Source organism: Egretta garzetta, unplaced genomic scaffold, assembly GCF_000687185.1.
Source record: "Egretta garzetta isolate BGI_Z169 unplaced genomic scaffold, ASM68718v1 scaffold22, whole genome shotgun sequence".
Classification (NCBI taxonomy): Eukaryota; Metazoa; Chordata; class Aves; order Pelecaniformes; family Ardeidae; genus Egretta; species Egretta garzetta.
Window position 1 is genome coordinate 1,583,615 of NW_009259102.1, and position 14,871 is coordinate 1,598,485.

General features: G+C 40.3%; 1 protein-coding gene across 6 annotated transcripts in view; it reads right to left on the bottom strand.

The window, feature by feature from the left end:
- The window catches only part of ELAVL2 (ELAV like RNA binding protein 2), a 50,562-nt gene extending 36,003 nt beyond the window's left edge, over nt 1-14,559 (bottom strand). For 3 of the 6 annotated variants that reach the window (XM_009635255.2, XM_035890798.1, XM_009635256.2), the window contains exons 1-2: nt 14,473-14,544; nt 11,847-12,087 (exon numbers count right to left, since the gene is read on the bottom strand). In XM_009635255.2, coding sequence (XP_009633550.1) covers nt 11,847-12,087; nt 14,473-14,544 — 313 coding nt within the window. Of the gene's footprint in view, nt 1-11,846; nt 12,088-14,472 lie in introns of all 6 variants that reach the window. The other 3 variants (XM_035890797.1, XM_035890796.1, XM_009635254.2) reach the window with 2 other exon arrangements.
- Nucleotides 14,560-14,871: the final 312 nt, after the last annotated feature.

Here is a 14,871-nt window from a genome sequence, read left to right on the forward strand (position 1 = left end):
GAACTCAGAAAGTATATCCTTGCAAATGTGTCAAAGGGGAATATCCTTCTTTCAGTTTTAAGAGCTGTGATTAACAAATAAGAAAGACCACTAACCTGTGATACAGTGTAGTGGAAAACATACCATTTCTTACTGTAGTTGGTAAATACAGGAAAAGAACATGCTGGGGAAAGCTGACGTTTTCATTACTTGAAATTGAAATATGTATCCACAACATAGTCTTATAGGAACACAGCAAAATTCTTCAAGAAGGAAGCTTTTTTTAATTAAAAAAAAAGGGGGGGGGGGGAAAAAAAAAAACAATAATCAATGCATCTTGCTATACATGGGAGATTTCATAACCATAGTGTAGCAACGTTAGGCTTCAAATGCATTTCAGAAAGGGCTGTCCCTTAACCTGCATGAAGCCCTAGGTACCAGAAAGACCAGGAGAAGAAAGGAACACCTATCTTCAATAGGTCCAGAAACTCAGAAGACAAGAAAGAATTGAAATTCTGTTTTAGTCAGTTCTACCAAATTTCTCAAGTAAAAAAAGGTAAAAACAAAGCAACTGAAACAAGTGGTCAATAGTGTGGAAAGCTTGAAGATAACATGGCTGTGCCTTTGGTAATTCTAGGAGTTGACAGATTTACAAAAATTGTTAAAGGAATCATAAAATAAATGCAGGATCTGAGCTGTATTTGTGTCTCACATATGGACTAAAGTATTAAGTCACTAATACTAGAGGCTGGCACATTTTATTCCTGTTGCCTTCTACAACTTTCTACTTACTTTTACTCACACTTGGCATACTCCAGGAAGACAAAAAAGTCCATAGACAATAGTGTAATAAATCCTTTTCTGCAGTTGTGCACAAAGAAAAAGTGATGTCAGTCCTGGCAAATTTGTATTTTAAGAACTGCCAGTTGAAGTATACCAGGACAAAAGAAAACAAAACTAAGAAATGAAGTGCTTCCATGTAACAATATAAGTATAAATAGACAAAGCTAAAGAAAGTTCCTTGCATATACTTAAGGTCTTGCTTCTATAATGCAATATACTAGCTACTTTGATATATAACAGAGCAACCACAAACCAGTTAGGACCATCTGCAGCTTGACGTCTTACTACATACCATTCTGCTTGTGGTGGCTGAGAGAAAGGACCCACTTTCTCCAGGGATACCCAGGTCCTTATAACCCACATGATATCCTTGGAGTGAAAGGGCTTCAGGGTGTGCAGGTCAGTAACACTGCTACCCAAACTGAGTAGACTTCCCTGAAACATACTTGATTATTATAAATATGTTGCACTAATCTCACAGCACAGTTACCCCAAAAGGCAGTGATGCCTATAAAAACTTCAGATTACTCGAGGTATCTTAACACATACTCGTTTCCATTAGAATTAACATTTATTCAAACAGCTGGCCTAGAATCACTAGGATATAACAGCAATATATATACTTACAAGCACCTATGAAAGAGTAAGCAGTGGTTAGACATGCCAAACAGGCAGCCTGGGAACTCCAAGGTGGGAGCAAAGAGCACTACCTCTGCTAAAAGCACACAAGATGTCCCACATCACTAGAGGACAAGTGCCAATCGCAAGTCCCATGGGCTTCCTATAAGTTACTGCAATGACTGACAAGACTGAATTTTATTTGCCTGCAGATGAGTGCAAGACAATGTATACTGCATTAATCCCCATCAAAAAGCACAGTGCTTGCTGAAAAGCAGAGATCCAATGACGATCAGCTCATTATTAATCCATATATTAACCTGAATTAAACTGTTTAACCATTTTGAAAATAGTCTGTTTCCGTAAGTCAGTAGCAAGAACTCACTAACTAGGCAACTTAATCAAATCCCTGGAACAGACTATGCAGGTTTAGTCAAACAGTTTTTTGCTACCTTTGTATTTGTAAAAACAGAAGCTATTAACTTCTGAAAGGTCAAAACAGTGTCATGCCTTCAAAAGAGTGAAAAGCAAGTAGATGGAAGTGCAAAGTCAATCAAGTGCTACCTTGATTAGCATGAGATGAAACAAGTTCCTTCACTTCCACCTGCTTGCATGACTCACTTCCAGGAGACAGGCAAAGTGCAATAAATTATGCAGTTTACTCTGAAAAAGCACAGTAAAGTCCTTTTCAATAACATTAAATAGCAACATGCAGAATCAGAGAAGAGCAGCTATAGGATACAATATTAACAGGCTTAAGAGAAGCCTCCATTACAGAATCACAGAATGGCAAGGATTGGAAGCGACCTGGGGAGACCATCTAGTCCTGCCCTCCTGCTAAAGCAGGTTCACCTACAGCAGGTTGCAAATTAATAGTGCTCCGGATCCACACATAAGGATTGTTTGGAAATGTAACTCCTTCAGGATTATTCCTGCAGTCCAGACAATAGGACAGTACTCCAACCACCAGCTAAGTAGGCTAATCTTCTGCAGTTGCAGAACTTCTAACAAGCTTCTGCTTCTAACAAGCACAGAAAGTTCAAAATTCCTTTATTACCACCTTTGTGCTACAACACAGCAAGTCCCCAGGCTACATCAGATATCGCATCTTAACAGCTGCAGGGTTCAAGACATGGACTGTCTTGAAAGTTAAGAAGTTGACACCAAGCTGAGTGGTGCAGTTGATATGCCAGAAGGACGGGATGTCATCCAAAGAGATATGGACAAGCTGGAGAGGTGGGCCTGTGTGAACCTCATGAGGTTCAACAAGGCCAAGTGCAAGGTCCTGCACCTGGGTCAGGGTAACCCCCAGTATCAATACAGGCTGGGGGATGAAAGTATGGAGAGCAGCCCTGCCAAGAGGGACTTGGGGGTACTGATGGGCAAAAAGCTGCACATGAGCTGGCAATGTGCGCTGGCAGCCCAGAAGGCCAACCGTACCCTGGGCTGCATCAGGAGAAGCGTGGCCAGCAGGGCGAGGGAGGAGAGTCTGTCTCTCTGCTCTGGTGAGACCTCACCTGGAGTCCTGCATCCAGCTCTGGAGCCCTCAGCACAGGACAGACACGGAACTGTTGGAGCGGGTCCAGAGGAGGACTACTAAAGTGATCCAAGGGCTGGAGCACCTTTCTTATGAGGACAGGCTGAGAGAGTTGGGCTTGTTCAGCCTGGAGAAGGCTGCGGGGAGACCTGATTATGGCCTTTCAATACCTAACGGGGGTCTACAGGAAAGAGGAGGAAGATCTTTTTAGTAGGGCCAGCTGTGACAGGACAAGGGGTAATGGTTTTAAACTAAACCAGGGTAGGTTTAGACTAGATATGAGGAAGAAATTCTTCACAGTGAGGGTAGTGGTTAAAAACAACCCCCCCCCCCTTCAACCCAGCCCCAGAAAATCTATGCTTCAAGGTCTTAAACCAAGTTGCTCCAGACACCATATATAAATATAAATTTGCCTTCAATCCCATTGGGTTTTTATTCTTGTTTTCACATTTTACTCAAGGTCTGTACAAGTCATCCTGCTGGAAGATAGTCCGTCAAGCGATCCCTTCTGTCCACATTCCTGCCCAAATCAGAAATTGTAAGGCTGCTAGAACTCACTCCTTATCTCAGCACACCACTAAGCAGCAGCTCACAGACTCAGCACACCACAAAAGAGCATCCAGCTTCAGCTAATTCCTCCTTTAGCTGCCAAACTACTCTACTCTCCCACCACAAGTGCACTCAAAACCTTGCAGAAACATCTGCTGGATTAGAGTGGTATAGGACTGCAAACATCATGCACATTCAGCGTAAAGTCTGAGGAAGAAAGAGCCAGAGGGGTTCACAAAAATAGCAAACCTATTTTGGAAAGTGGCGAAGTTGTAGTTGTCTGTTCATTCATGTGATCCTCCCTGTATCAGGTATTTGTGCTGTATAAGCTAATACCTGGAATTCCTGCTACTCACTGCCCTATCATCCTCCAAATTTTCATTTTTGACGTAACATTTAGAACTTTCTACACTGTAGATAAATAGTCACTTTGCAGACTAAGCCACTCCAAACACATGCCATACTGTTTGTGTCCTCTTGCTTTCTCTTAAACATGAAGAAAAGAAGGAAAACAACTGGCCTAGTTTGGCTCCTAACTCATCTCCACATACAGTACTTCAACGCAGTGACAAGTCTAGAGTCTCAGATTAAGGCATATGACCATGCTTCCTTCCCATATTCCTGTAAGGTTAGTTTAGATGCCCTAGAATCAGTCTTACACTAAGGCAAGGGACAGATTTAGGGTTGAAGAATAAGCTAACACTCTTCAAAGCAACAGCGACAAGAGACTTGAAAGGAACACCAGCCTAGGCTAGACTGAACAATGACATCACTCTGGAACTTAAAAGTTCCCATACGCAAAAAGCCAGGAGCTTTGCAGTAGCATTAACAAGGTATAAGTTTTCTAACAGTTCTGCTCTTGCCAGATATTAACATGGACTAGGATTTTTTGCACTGGTATGACAGAAGTAGAGAAAACAGAGGTTAACAAGTTTCACGTGTTCTAGATTCAAGCAGCCAGTGAGAAAGCATGCTTTCTACTGCAGATACAGTGTCTTTCCCATGATTACCTGAAGATTGCTGCAGAAGCCAGCAGAAGTGTAAGAGCTATCATTAACAGATCAGTATTTCACCCAGAGCACCTACCCCACACTAAAAAAAAATCCTCCTCCACCTCACTGCCTCAGTTGTTTGGGCAGAATACAATTCAGCACTGTCATAAGGTGTTTCCTCAGACTCTGCACCAGCGGAGAGTACTCTGTAACCAAAAATCTGACAGTGCAGAGTCCCTCCTAACATTGCACTGACTGTATGCATATGCATTGCACACACTGAACGTTACTAGAACTATCACTGTTGTTAGCAACATAAGCTCAACTCTCATGAAATGTCCAACCCCATACGCACTTTCTATTTTCTTCTGTGACCAACCCAGAATCCTTTGCATTTATTGCCATGGTTCTTCAATGAAAAGAGAACATGCATGAGAAATTTCATTATTAACAACCAGAAACTATTTCTGTACAAACATTAATTGCAAACATACCGACTACAGCCGCATCAACAATTTTCTGGAAGTGTTTGACTTCTAGGCAATTTTTTTTAGAACTGTAGGTCTAGACACCTACGGGGTTGTGTGCTGAATTTTGCGTCCATGCTATATGCAACACAGTAATGGGACAATACTTCCCAAGTATCTGAGAAATTAGTATCTGCAGACAGCAAGATGAAATATGCACAATTAAACAAGATAGATTCGCCTGTTTCTGTAAGACTAAGGTTGACAGGACAGCAGGAGAAAGACAGGTGACCCCTCCTCTATGTGCCCAATCCATCACACTGTACTATTTCTAGATTATTAAACTCTGAAATTTTTAAGGGTGACATAATAAAACATGAAGAATTTTACTCTAAGAGCCTATAATGTTGACCACAAAGAAACTCCACCACAATGTGACAGATGGTTACCAGCCACAGGCCAAACAGGAACACCTATTTTTGGAAAAAGTTGTGCAAAAGGACTGGGCTTTCAACCAACACGGAAGCTTCACAGTAGGACAGTTGGATCAAGTCTGAAAAACAGGCCCATATAACAGTGATCAGCAATAATGTCCCGCAACAGACTTTTTCTTTGTCTTCATGTTTAGAAAGCAGGAAGTTTGACAGCAGGAAGCAATGCAAAAAGAAACTTTCAGGCAGTAAGCACCTGGCTCCTTGTATTAAATGGAACAGTGTCTTACCAGGGCTTCACAGCTACACAAGTCTACGAATGTGAAATACTATTCAAGGCTAGATCTCTAAACACATCCTGCATCGTTTTCAGGCACAGTAAACTGCAAATGAAGTCTACATATATGTACTACTAGTTCAAACACATTCTGTCCAAAAGGCAAGAAAAACTGACCTATCAATGAACAGGTGCCCTTTTAGAGAAAGTGCGTTGTGCATTTTTTGAGCATATGATTACTATAATAGAACAATAGTACGGGAGCTTTCAAGCCAAGAAAATTAAGAAATTCTCCCAAATCCATGACATCAGATTTCAGCTGCTCTCTGAAACAAGAGTCTGAATTCCACAAAATTTCAGTTTAGGTAACACCTTTGCAAGTACTCCTGGCTAAATGACAAAGACACAAAAGCCTGAAATCATGGAGATTATTCCACAACATAAAGTCTAAGGATTTGTCTTATGTACAACTTGCACTAAAGACAGTGGACGTTAAAAAGAAGTGCAGTCTTTTTTTGTAAATATACCACATTCATTGCCATTTTTACCTATATCCAAGTTTCAGGAAAGTACATCTAGAAAATGCAGTTTGTCATACTAAGCTAAGTGATTATTTTTAAGTGGTAGCTACTACCATCCCTTGCATTTTGTCAACATTTGCTAAATCCATGTCTTGCACGAGCAGAAAGCTTGTGCTTTTGAATGCTTGAACAGGGGCAGCTTGACAATTAGACTTCATCCCATTTTACGCTCTTTCCTTGCATTTAAAGTATTTTTAGCTCGATTTTTATAATTACACAAGCTTAACATTAGATTAAGTAAAATGTTATCTGCTGCTTTTAAAATATGTAAGAGCACTTAAACTAAATTAAACCGTTATCTAGAGCAGCTGATAAGAATTCAGTAATGATGCTTTGTTAAGACCAGGGTCTCCCACCTATTGTACAACTATAATTAGTTCATGTGGCAGTTTTGTACCTTGTATATACACACATCTGCATTAGTCAAAAGCACGTAAGAGTTAGCATAGACTCCAAAATAACTGGGCACAATGACTCATTCCAGACATTCTCTGGTTAGCAAGTGAAGATAAGTGACATTCATGCCCCACTTAGACACTGTTCCTGTTGATGGGATTCTCACATGAGCAGAGTTGAGTACCCTTTAAGATCTTCATTAGTGCCAAGGCTTAATTTCTCTACCTTCAGTAAAACAATAGAACAACATCAGCTATTTTAATTCTTGCTGAGAACACTGTGTTTTTCCATTAGCTGAGCAAGTGAACTTGACTTGAGCCACCAATGTTGCCCCCACAGCAAACTGCATCCATGAACAGCATGCTTGGAGATGACCAGCAGGAACCTTCTGCAATTCAGCTTTCTTCCCTACCCCCCTCACAACTAACCCTTAGGGAAAAATCAATAAGGGACACAAACTATGTTGACAGTCCGCCACAAGGAATGATAACCATTGGTTGAAACAATTAAGACATTGTTTTAACTAATTCCATTCCACGGAAAAAGCATTACTGAAACTACTAGCACAGCCCTTTAGAAATAGGGCTTCAGACTGCTCACATGAAATTAAAAAAGAGAACTCCAGGGTGCCTCCCTTCCTTCCAATAGGTTTTCCTAGTCAAGCTCAACTCATCTCAGTCCTGAAGTGCACAGACAGCTTCAAGGAACTGGGGCACTGCTGCAATGCCCTCTTAAATGCACTCCAGTGCTGCAGATGTGACCGCAGACCAAATATTAAATAATAGGGTGGAAGATAATTTGGTTCAAATCCACAGCATACTCTGACAAGTATTTGGGTCAAGACAGCAGTAGCCATCCTTGATCCCTCTGAATTTGAACACATGGCATTAGTGACCCAGTACGTAGCAGGCTTCTCCAGGTCTTAAAGTTTACTAGTGGATCACATCAGCAGGGTATGGTCTGGGACTCTGACACTGCCTGCAGATAGGCTAGAATTTCTCGTTTGCTTCATCAAATGTTTCACTGCTGAGAAATGGTTCACCTGCATGTTTAATTTCATTCACCCATGCAATTATTACCAGATTTCTTAGCACTCCTATACTGGAGCTGTCTCATCTGCTTGGCAAAGAGCTCTCAGTTCCAGCACATCATAAGTGAAGTTTCACCTCATGGTACCTGATATAGACCAACCCAAATTAGATAGTCAAAGGCAGATCAAAGCTTTGCCCCTTATGAATTCTCATTTGAAGTTTAGCCTGTATGAAAGTATTTCAATTTTTATGGTCCTCTAAACTTCTCATCAATTAAAGGCATTCACCAAGTATATAGTACTCATGACAGTCCATTTAAGATGAAAAAAATTACTGTTTTAACACAGGAATTAAATACAGTTCTGAAATTCATGCCAGATCTCTTCCTTCACAGAAATCTGGTATCAATACCGGTTCTGAATTGTAGAAAGAAAAGGAAAATTTGCTTTTTAAGAACTCTCTGTAGGAAACCTGAAATTTATTAAGAACAGGACTGGAGCTAGGGCATTCTCTCCCCAGCATCCACAAACACAAGATAATCTTGCTCCAGGCTACTTAAAGCAGAAGCATTGCTCCCAATGCAGTTGTAAGTTCAGACACCACATTTCTCATTTATACTAAAACCTTTTGGAGCAAGACTGATGCAATGGTTTTGCTGGCAGCTCAAAGTATGCCTCAAAGCTGAGGAGCTGCTCTGATAAAGGACAAACACCAATTATATCTCCAATAGTTCCAACCCTGGATTCTCACCTATTAAGAATGTAATTTAAATTCAACATCCTTCTTAGGCATCACTTTATGCTGTACAGAAGACATCACACCTTCAAACAAGAGGTCTGCAATTAAGTCTTGCTCCATTCCCAGGCAAGAAGCCTTCTGACACTAAGTAGCAGCAGTGTGAACTTCTAGCATATAAAACATCAAAACCATCATTTAAGGATGTGGGCAATTTGCATATCCATCATTAAGACCTTGAGGCTCAATTCTGTGTGCCTGCAGCAGCCTCTTAATTGGGAGAAGCATGTAATCCCTAAGCAACTTTAATAAGGAATGCTAAATATGTTAACTCCTATCTGCAAGACAGATATAAACACTCTGAATAGCCATCCCACTAACTGATCAAGTACCCATCCTATCTTTCCTCTCCTGAAACAAAAGGTCAGGAAACAGCTAAGTAAAGGACTTTTTGTTTCAAAGCACTTTAGTCATTACCCATAGAGAAGACAGGCTTGTTTTTTCCATCAGCCAGCCTTCAGCTGAAGACAGCAAGGTGTGGCATCAGCCCAATCTAGCTTCTTTAGCATCCCCAAGCACCATTTTGTATTCTTCAGTGAAGAGTAGAGCCTACTTTGAGGTTTGGTCAGCCCAAGTAGCGAAGGCTACCAAGCTGAAGCAGGGTACTTTACAGATTTAACCATTCCACTACCTGATGTCTTAAGAGCAAGCGACCTGATAGGGGACAAAGTACTGGTCATTCAGATCCAAACAGGAGGCCAAGCAACCTTCATTCAAAGGCACAGAAATCAGCCAGAGACTATTCAATAAGAAGGAAGCCAAAGGATCAGTGTCAGGCTTTAAGCAGCCTCTTATCTTGACTCCTTTTGTGCCACTAAATGGTCCCTACCTCAGGAAGGGTAAGTTGTCAGTAATTACTAATAGAAGTGAGGAACAGCCATGAGGCATGGCCTAGTGAATTCACCAAGACAGAGGTATATGTTCTGGCAGTTGGCTTTTAAAAGTCATACTCTTCAGGCAAGATTCTCTTGTTTTGGGGGAATTTGCTTTCAAATTAACAAGCTGTGTCTAGAATAGGTAGCAAAGATCAAGACTTAAAAAAAAAAAAAATCTCATTCTTGCAGTCTCAGAAGTACAGCATCACCTCTCCAGGCCTGAGTATGGGCAATTCTGTGTCCTTCTATTGTGCAGGGTACCTGAAGTCAAGCATAAATTGACTGATGCTGTATGGAGCTGAACTGCAGGAAGTCCAAGATGCAGGGCTTGAGAATCCACCTTGTGACTGGGGACACAGAATTGTTGTTTGACAACAAAATTGTTTAGACGACAGTAGCCAAGACCTACAATCAAGAGTCACTAATGCCAAAACTAAAGCCCTTTAGATGTAACAAGTTATTCTCACACCATGCACAAATAAAACACTTATCAGGCACCATCACAAATGCTGTCTCCAGCACGCACAGAACCATGGCAGAAAAAGCATACTTAAAGATGGCGATTATTGAGTATTTTATCAGTATTTTCATTAACCGTATATTAGCAGAATGTAGGTCTGAGCACTGGCAGTTAAACCACTTTGTACTATTCAAAAAAAGATACAGGCTCTGGCTAAAGTCAGTCTCACTATGCAGCAGGCTTGATGGTCAAATTTAGAAGAAATCCCTAACTTAGCTCACTCTGCTCACCCTCAGCAGGTGTGGATGTACATGAACTAACACTTGGGAAATATTTCCCTTAGTACCTTTTTGCCGCCAGATTCTTGTTTAAGAATCATCCTTGTGTAATAAATAAATACATAAGGAATTTGTTCTCAAACCAGCAGATGGGGGGAAGGTCCCCCCCTTACTCCTTGTGTTTTTGTTACATCCTTTGTTTAAAGTCACTGTTGTGTGAAACTCATGGGACCACTTTCTGATACATTGATAAGTTATGTGAGGTGCGCGCTGTTGGTGGAGCAGGAAACTCCCTGGCCGCCCAGCGCTGTTTTGCCTGCTTGATTGCTTGCTTGAATAAATTCGGTCTTGATAAATATAATTGGCCTCAAACGCTTATTACACTTGTACCAATGACACAGTAGTGTCTGCATCAATGTGGGAAAATGTCACATAACTGCTTTCTGCCATGCTAGAGGAGCAAATATGTCATCAGGACAAGAGAAGAAAGCTTGTGCTGCATGCCAAAGCCAAGTTCTGGGGTTGGTGCCAGAGCTGCCTGAAGGTTTTTAGGTCTTCTACTGATGTATGTAGTTGGAGAACACATCTCTCCAGCATACTTAAGCCATCAACACAAACATATAGTAGGGGCTGAAGCCACGTGCAATCTGCATCAATTAAAGCTTCTGTCTTCCCACTTCCCACTGTTGCTGCTGGGGAAACACTAAGTCACAAAAAAGTTTTTATTCAGTGTGAGAAGAACGTCCATGTTCTGCCACTACCTTTTGGTAACAGGAAAATACTGGCCTCCATCTCTTAAACCAAAGCAGAGAACATGCAGCCTCATAGAGGTGTAGTTTTAAACACACAGAAGCTAACCAGCACATTCAAGAGCTGCAACCAAGAGCATAAGTTAAAGCTGGATTGAACGCTGACTATTTGAGGACTCTGCAAAAAAAAAAAGCCAGGAGAAAGTACCAGAGTCAACATTTTTAAACAAAACTAATTAAATGCCAAAATAAGTGGCATCAATGTTTTTTAATTTGAGAGATTAGAGTTGAAAAATGGAGATGAGGTAAACTGAACTTTGCCAACCATCCTTTCATTCTTGTTTTGAAGTGCAGGCTTCCATCTGGTAGTTCTTTCAAAGTTAAACTGGTCTAAATACATGTGACCTGTGCACCAGCTGTTGCTAGAATAAAGTACTAACAGAATACATCACTCTACAGTTCATACCTGCACACTCAGGCAGCACATGCTGAAGTGTGCAGCTGAAGAAATTGCTCAAGTGCTGCAACACGAAAGAAGTGGCTGTACCTACAAAGCTGTATAAATTATTAAGTCCACCCTTATACAAGGTGCAAGTTTAATTACCTGCATCCCTGAAAAAGGAAGTTTTGCATCAACTAGGGCTAATGAATTCATGATTCCAATGGAGCTGAATAAAAACTTACGTAAACCTTGCATAAATACCCACTGATCCACATCTGAATCTTCTTTCCAAAGACTCTAAAGCTCAGAAGACTGAAATGCCCTGTTAGTATTTATAGCACTCATACAAACCTGGATGAAATGTAAATATAGACAATTCTTGGGTGTAGAATCTAAATAATGATGAATCTAAGTTCCTTCTCACTATCAATATCAGCACTGGTTTCTTCTGCCTTTATTCCATGATTTAAGGGAATTGCAAAACACCGTCTGACAGCTCACTGCTTGGAAAATGAAAAGATGCAGAAAATCCCAAAACCAATGTACCTGTTATTTTGTCCCTGACAAGCTTGCAGGATTCTATCTCACCAATGCTGCCAAACAGACTCTTCAGCTCCTCTTGTGTCATGTTCTGTGGAAGGTAGTTGACTATTAAATTGGTCTTGCTGTCTTCTGTGTTCCCAGAATCAACTGGTGATGAGCAATTGTTTATGGTGGTTGAACCATGGGCTGTGTTATTGCAAGTTGGTCCATTGGACAGTTGTGTTTCCATGGCAGCAATTACCTGCTGAAAAACACAGAAAACAAAAACCATCAAAATTCATATTTCACCATCAATTAGGAGAGTCCAAATGAATCTGAAAGACCTGTCACTATGCAGAAGTGGTATTGCTACGGCCATATACTGCCTCTATATGCAACCCCCCACCCCACCAATACAGAATGATTTTAACTGTTAGTCAAGGCAATACTTTAAAAACTTAGACAAATACAGTTGTCACTAAAATCTTCTAGTTGTCGTCTCATGAAGTCAACACTCAAAACTTAGTGTCCACCCTCCCCCACTCCCTTCACTTAAGAGGCATGACAGCCCTTCTAGTATAGAAGTTACCAAGCAGAACTGGTCTGTTGCAAGGGTAATCAGTTCTATTAATTTACAACTGATAACTTTTGAAAAAGAGGTGGGTGTTAACTCCATCCTGAGCCTGTTCCTCATAAGCAATAGCAGAAAGCAAGATTAGTAATTTAAAGAGATACTTAGAGATACATGAATGTGCTGGGATGGAAAACCAACTCTTCCCTGATAACGTCTAGGTCAACCTTCCGTCACCACAGAGTGGAAGTAGGTTTCTAAATGCTTTTATTTGATTAAACTGACAATTCCTGGTTCTCACTTCTTCCCTCCCCTGCACCCTGAAAACAGCCAGATTTGATACTTTATTTAGTTTTAGACATCAAAATAAGGGAGTGATCACCACTCCAAGAACTACTGTGTTTCACCTCAAAGTAACTGACTATATGATAGGCAGATACAGCAATCCTTTATAGAAGCATCAGTACTTGCCCACAAGCTACCACATGTACAAAAGGCTCTCTGCCATTTCAGTCAGTCACTGAATGCTAACAGTTCGTAAATACAGTGGATTTTTAATGGCAGCCTAATATTCAAGACTTGGGCAGCCCACCTTGTTTAAGACCAACTATGCAGGACAACATCCAACAGAAAATTCTGTAAATTAATTCCAGTAATAAACATTTCAACACAGAAGCAAGACTCATCAAGAAGTTTCACTGAAAAAAAATCCATCATCACTGAAATCCAACCTCATACTTAAATTTCTAGGATGAGTTCTCACACAAAAAAGCCTACTGTCAAATCGCAGTGTAATGTCAGGATCTCTGGAGGTTCTGTCCTGTTCAAAGCGGCATATGCAGTCAATGCATACCCAAACAGCTGATTAGGTCAACTGTACTCAGGGAGTACAAATTTGAATTTCCTAAGAACATGAGAGTGGGTAAAGTTGAGGGTCTTAAACTACAATTCAGACTTGCCTGGGAACACATTTCTATGTTCTGCACACAGAAGTATTTTCCAAGAGGTTACTTCAGCACAACGCAAAAAGGGAAGATATATCTATTAAGAACATTTAATATAAAAATGTGATCTAGTTTTCCGGAGGAGCTACAACTGGAACAGCATTTTCTTCCCTTGTGACAAACTCCAAGGGGTAACCTGCTTCTGGCATTGTGATGAAACAAGTCTGCTGAAAAGATGAAAAAGTAGATGATCCCAATTAAGATAAATTACTTTTCAAAACGCTAGTGTATCTGGCAGAGCTAGTAGACACAAATGCTGTGCTCTGAGTCTCTCTAGGATTTTTTTTTTCTCTTTTTTCTTCTTTCTCGTATTTAAAGTGTTCATTGATCAAAATTAGCAGGATTTAGCAAGGACAACAAACAATCCTCACTTAATTGCACATTTATTTTCGTGTTCAGGTGGCAAGAATGAGATCCTAAGCCAACATTCAAGTGAACAGCTGCAGTACCCAGTGTCTGCTGAAATTACAGCATTTCTCAGCTATAGAACCATCTGCTCTGAATAAAGTGATACTAATATGTTTTACAAATAATGCATATTCCATTGATAGGTTGAATACAACTGTTCATAAAACACAAAGCACTTCTTCAGCAGTTACTAAATATTTTCCACCCAGAAAAATAGTTTAAGACACAAATTTACAGTTTTCAAACAATTTCTTAGAATAAGACTTGTAAACATACTTTTAAAATAGTAATCATAAACACACAGTATACAGGTTTTTAAAGTTACTGCAATTTAGTATTCAGACCATACCAAAACCATTTTAGTACAATACTACTCTTCAATTATCCACCGGGTATTTTGAATTAGTACTAAAATCTAATTGACATTAGAAGAAAGGCAAGCCACTGCAGTATAATTTCTACAGGAGATCACCAAATTATAGAAAAAGTTGTCATGGTACGCCAGTATGCTCTAGGCTCTCACAGAATAGGGACACAACCTACAGCCTATAACAAAACATAGAAGAGAGTTAACATTCCAAATGGGAGATTAAAGAGTTTGGTATGGCCTCAGCACTATTAACATGTAAAAAAGTAGCCTACAGAATTTAAGAAAAATCCCACAGACCCCAGTCCAAGGCTCTGCTGCCCACGAACCACTTCTAAGCAGAGAAGCCACATCACACAGTCTGACTGCCATGTTAGTTTGGAGTTGCCGTCTGCAATATGGACACAAAAAGTACCGTATGTTAGATTAGCAAGATAATGCAACAAATCAGTTTGTACAAATTTACAGTAATTGCATTTATATTCCCAGCACGTCCATGCAGTGTGGCTTAATTGGATTTGAGGCAATTCCAATCTAATCTTTCCAAATTCAGTTCTAAAGTTATTTTTCTTACATGAAATAAGATGCTTATTTTTAAGAAGATTTGAGAGATAATGCCATCTGGTTACCCCTGCATCTACCCTGGAAACTACCTCCAGAACCACACCATGCCTAAAAGGAACTATACCGCAAAGCAAT